We start from the raw sequence: 5,793 nt of genomic DNA on the forward strand, positions 1-5,793 counted from the left end.
AACTATCTTCCATGTTTCCCGTGCTCTCATCCAACGAAGAGCCATCTCCCATGGGATAAGACAAGAGAACCAGCCACCCTTCTTCCTAAATTCTTCCTTCCGTAGTCTCGACGGCAAATTGATAGATCGCCCTATGACCCGCAGTGATCTCGCACGGTTGCATGTGGGAGATACGTCACGTGATTTGATGGATTCGACCGCGATTTTATCATATAAAAGGACAAACTACGTAATAAAAGATAAAATAAATGATATTTGCACGCGCGCTCGCATGTCTGCACGCTACATCGTTCGAGTCCGCCTCACGGAATTTCCATGCCTCGAAAGATAGAAAACTTTTATACGCAGATACTTCCCGAAGTTACGTAAAAGACTGAAGAAAGATTACCGTGCAGGAAATGCGACACGTGACAGCTCTATGAATATATCTCCGATGGAATTAAGTGTGTGAAAGCAATAAGTAACGTCTTATTTTTCAAGCAATTTTAAACAGAAACGAAAGGAATTCTTTTCGCGAAGGGTTTCACTAGCGACAGATCCTTAATATAAAATTCGAAGAACGTTGCGGAGAATATTACACTCTCCACTTCTCGTTTAAAAAAAATAAGTCCGTACATATAGGTATATTTTAAATAACCAACTACTTCGTGTCTCAGGAGAGAGAATATACACACTTAACATACTATTAGTTTTCATCCTTTCGCACGCATATAGTAGAGTTTGCTGCATAGGTGTAGCAGCAATTTAAGCTGCAGATTCTACAAACGTATACGACGCTGCGAAACCATGTGCAGAGAGAGAGAGAGAGAGAGAGAGAGAGAGAGAGAGAGAGAGAGAGAGCGAGGTGCAATTACACGTTTGCTCGCGCCGCTAACTTTTCGCCGCCCTCCCAAACTTTAATGTACCTACGTCGAAACGAAGATGCGGGATGCCGTGAAATGAAATCTACGATAGCGGTATACGCGGAGTCGCCTACGCAGTCCCCACGTAATCCCAGCAACGTAATGCAACGGCTGTGCCACAGCGAGCGGCGCGCACAACCTGATTATGTCCATTTGTTGCCCACTCAAAACCCCCAGACGATATCGCGGAACTTAATCCACCTGAGTTAGTTGCGCGTGCTCGTACCTCGTGGGATCGTCTAAGATTTATCTTCTTGTGAAATATTTTCTCCCGGCTTTCCAACACACCGACTGGATCTCTCAAGCTTCTCCATGGTACGCGTGTGAGATAGAGAGACTGTACGCCCACACTTTTCTCGGCACGATCGCGCCTCGCTCGCTCTCGCTGCTTCGATGCTGTATCTCGGAGCTGGTTCCGTTTTACGTGTGCGGCATTCCCGCGGGTATGGCGCGGAGATAGCTGCGACTGATAAACCGACGTATAAATATCCCCGGCAACTTTGCATCCCGGCTATTTCGCGACGCGTTAAACGGAAGAAGGAGAGAAAGCTGGATAATAAAGATTCGTGTCCATCGGAAGTTCGCTGTTCGATTTTCCGGCTGGCCGCACGCGTCCATTTCGCGAGCGAGAGATTTAATTGGCTGGAACTGAAAGCTAATCGTTCACTGTGAACTTGCGTTCGTAATGAAAAGGTTCCCATTAGTGAAGTCGTTCGCGTTACTTTTATGATGAATCAGAGATTTTTACGACGAAAGAGAGAATTTTGATGAGAGATCAAGGCGCGTCTATATGTCCTGAAGTGTTGCATTTATATGATAGAGCACATCCCTATCCACAAAATCTCTTCATTTACGCTGCTCTTACCTTGAAACAAAAATTCAATGTAAATCGCTCTTCTAATAAAGTCACTTTTTTATTTTCGGCTTTAGGAGATTGTGCTTTGGGTACTCTCTAAATTCTGTGGATTTCACTCTAAAGAGTGAGATTTTACTCTTCAGAGTGAGATCACTTTAAAAGTTTTAGAGAGTAACTACGCAAGTAAAGGATAGTTTTATTCAGGCAAATGTCTCAATGTACCTGTGTCAGGATACTTACACAAAATTTATTATTATTAATCTCTCAAATGTTTTTTTTTTATTACAATATTATAATTTAATTAGATTTAAAAAAAATTACAATTAAATCATAATATATTAAATATAAAAAAAGCATTTGAAACTAATAATAATGTAAACAAGCATAAAGTTTTGTATAAATATTCGGACATAGCGTACGTGTCTGGTCACTGGAACTTACCTTATCCCATACAACTTACAGAATTTTGAATATGATAAATACCATGAAACACATTAAATACTTTTGAAACAGAAAATGTATAAATGCGGGATACGCGTAACACGATACTATTAGGAAGAGAGATTTTCGGGGACGAGTTTCGGGGCATCTTGAAGTGCAAGTGGTAACGCGTTTACTTAGTCAGACACGACTCTCCACTTTAGCCGGGATTAACGTCTGATAATAAAATGAAGTACAGAGGGATTAATTCGATTTCGCGGATGTTTCGCTTAATACACAGCCGACTGTCATTATCAGTTTCTCTGCCGGGTGTTAGTCTTTCCTCCGTAAGACCCGGGGCACGAAGTAGAAAGTTACTTAATCTTCTTACTACGCTTACCCTTGAGTCCGCCCGCCGCCTTAAACTTCGACTACCAGCATTTCAATGTATACGTATATTCACGAAACGTTAAGCTGTCGCTAAACCTTATCACAGGCGTTCGCATCTTGCTCAAGAATATAGATTGTACAGTCCATTGAGATTTTTCAGATTCTAATTCCATTAAGATTTTATTTTGCAGGGAACTTACGTAAATTTGTTTATTAAATGTTTTCGTTACATTAAATTTGCTTTATTGATATATATTTTAATTCCGTGGATACTTTTTCCATCTTTACTTTAATTATGGATCCTTATTATTTTTACGTTTATATGAATTTCTACGCGAATAAATAACAAAAAAATTATATTATAAATGACTAACGATTGCAGACAAATAGTTTTGTTTTAATAAAGTTTCGAAATATTGAAATAATATTTATATTGCAATTTTATATTCTATAATATTTAATACGTTTTTCAAAAGTGAATAAAAAAATTCATCAAAGAACTAATGTCATAAACTCTTTCAACTCATCAAAGAACTGAAAGCGCAAAAGTAGTAGAACTCTTTGCAGAGTCAGACCATTTAGAGTTAGAGCGAATCTATTATTGCAGTTAAAACTTTCCTAACTGTACAATGTGTTATGTGTTACGTAAGGATGTCTGAAAACAGTTCTGTTTAGAAATAACAATAAAAATATTTTTCAACAAAAGTTACTGTGTAACAATTTAAATTTAAATAGAAATAGTTACAGAGTTTATATAATTTAATTAAAAGCTAAATTGCAATGTTCAATCAAAGACGCGTTAATAACGAATTACAGTTCGCGAGGAGGTGAAGCTTTTCAATTTTTAACAGTGTTAACTTTCGTCAAACCGCGACAAGTATTCTTGCTCACAGCGAGAACGGATATCATACGGATTTGTAAAACATTCGATCCCCTCAACGTTCCCTCTTCGCCTCTGTTCTTTTCCATTTTCCTCTCTTTTACTGCATTTTATGTGCTTCTCTTTCATCGAGTGTACAGCACTCTGGATCTGAATATCTCGCTTTTTTCAAGGATCTTATCGCGGTGCAAACGCGACCACGTTGCGCCATGGCACGACGTCGAACACGACGGTAGGTACCTATGTACGTACGGTATATCTGACAGAGAGCTTGTTCGCGAGCGTGATATCGAATTGCGTAGTCATACGTGAAGGCAGACGGATGACGCATCCGATCGCCTGAGGAAATTCAGATCCTTATGTATCTACACGAGATTTTGCGGACTGGCAGCGACGAAGAGGTGCCGGGGGTGGGGAGGGGGGGGGGAGAAGGGAGGGAAGAGCGAGAAGGGCGGAGGCGCAACTATACGTGCGAGTGCCCAAGAGGAATTTTCAGATCATGATCCACCGAGAAAGGAGGATGTGCACCGAGGAGCAGGGTAGGATGGAGTACCTGGCATCGACGGATTCGTATTATAAATCCGTTCGCGGAATCTCCGTGGTTATTTCCGCGGTAGATATTCCCCGAGATACGATTTCGTCGTATGCGAAATACGCCGATAATAATCGTCGTATTAGACCTCTTGTCACGCCGATATCGTACGTCGACATGTGCACCCGTGATAGACATTTCGCTTTTCGCCCTCCCCGTTTTTAATCTATATCGCTACAAGTTTTATATATATATATATATATAAATGTACAGCACACTATGACAGCATACTATGATAAGATGAAGAGAAAGCATAGTATACCAGTGTAAATATTGTAAAGATATATATTCAGAGGAAAGCTCGTGTAATACTCTATCAAAGCTCCGACAATAATTCTGTACTGCGCAATTCGCGTGCCGTTGAAACGAGAAGTTCTCTCGACAGAGAGAACAGCGACATTATTCTGGCTCCTGAAGTTTCCATGGAAATGAATTCCGTGCAACTGCGATACTTCGTGTAAAGAAGACGCGACCGTGGTCAATGTCCCCAACTTATAACGAAGGGCTGCACGTGCCGTAGTTCACGATCGGTCGATTCATCGGGGCAGGGAAGGTGGAGGTAAACTTTGCCGGCGGCATCGTACAGCTTTTTCATAATTGATCGTCCAATCGATACACTCCGCTATTCTGCTTTCAGGACTCGAGGCCGAGTTGTACTACGTTCGGGAGGGGGTGGTCAACACGTACGCGATGAATTTCGTCGTACCTGTGCCAGCGAACATAGCGGACCTAGAATTTTCATGGCAGAGCCTCGTAGGACATCCGGTATGTATATAGATATATGTGTCTAATTGTAAGATGCTTTTAGCACAATCAAGTGTCTAGTCCTACATAAAAAGGATGATTTTTCTGAAGGATTAAAAATTTTGCTCGATACGGATCTGAAAATAATTTTAATTGTTGAACTATATCATAATAACTATTTACATTTATTTATTTTTTGCAATAAATTATGTACAGTGCTTTAGAAATAGTATTAACAGCGCGCAATTTACTTAAATCGGAAATTGTAAAAATTCATACAACATTATTAAACTCTAATACTCGCCTTGATCAAAAATATGACCTGCTTTTCATTCATTTGTGTTGAATATTTCTCGCTCCATTGTCACTTAACAAAATAATTATATGGAAAATTAAAAAATAATAAGCAATGCTGCAAAAAATTTTTATATTCTAGTTATTAATTTGGATTCCAACAAAATTATTTTCAGATTTATATCAATAAAATTTTAAACCTTTCAGCAAAATCACTCTCTCCATGTACGAATTATACTTAATATCGAGCCACAACCTTGCTTTAAGAGGCCATAAATTGTAAACCGACCGAGGTTGAGTGACATTAATTTCTGCCTTTAAACTGTTTTTGCGCAGTTAGGTTTTAAGCGTTAAATTTGAGTGAATTGAACACAACCTAATTCTTACTTAATTCTTAGCCTAAAAGCGTAAGTTCTCCGGTCGACATATCGTCACTTACAATTTATGGTTTACGGTCTTTTAAAGGAAATTTATGAACCTAGACTTCTTGCTTCTATTCAAAATCTACTTTAAAGAGCAAAAAGCTTTAGCTCTTTTAATATACGTCGTATGAGATTATTACAAACACGATTATTACAAGGAGAACTGCTTTCTTTGATTACAAAAGGAATCACAATTTGTATAACCGCGACTGTCGCCAAGGGATGTTAAAATGGATCGCTCGAGTAAAACGTTTCCGCCGGCCATTAACGAGACGCAACAATGCGAAACAAAG

The 5,793-nt window shown here is 39.4% G+C and overlaps 1 protein-coding gene across 1 annotated transcript in view; it reads left to right on the plus strand.

Annotated features, from left to right (window-relative positions):
* Nucleotides 1-4,875, plus strand: part of LOC108754805 (tyrosine-protein kinase Drl-like) — a 25,829-nt gene extending 20,954 nt beyond the window's left edge. Inside the window, exons 2-3 of the mRNA XM_018497414.1 lie at nt 4,678-4,805; nt 4,849-4,875. Of these exons, the coding sequence (XP_018352916.1) occupies nt 4,678-4,805; nt 4,849-4,875 (155 nt within the window). The remainder of the gene's footprint in view (nt 1-4,677; nt 4,806-4,848) is intronic.
* The last annotated feature ends 918 nt before the right edge of the window (nt 4,876-5,793 follow it).

Source organism: Trachymyrmex septentrionalis, unplaced genomic scaffold (genome assembly GCF_001594115.1).
Source record: "Trachymyrmex septentrionalis isolate Tsep2-gDNA-1 unplaced genomic scaffold, Tsep1.0 scaffold121, whole genome shotgun sequence".
Classification (NCBI taxonomy): Eukaryota; Metazoa; Arthropoda; class Insecta; order Hymenoptera; family Formicidae; genus Trachymyrmex; species Trachymyrmex septentrionalis.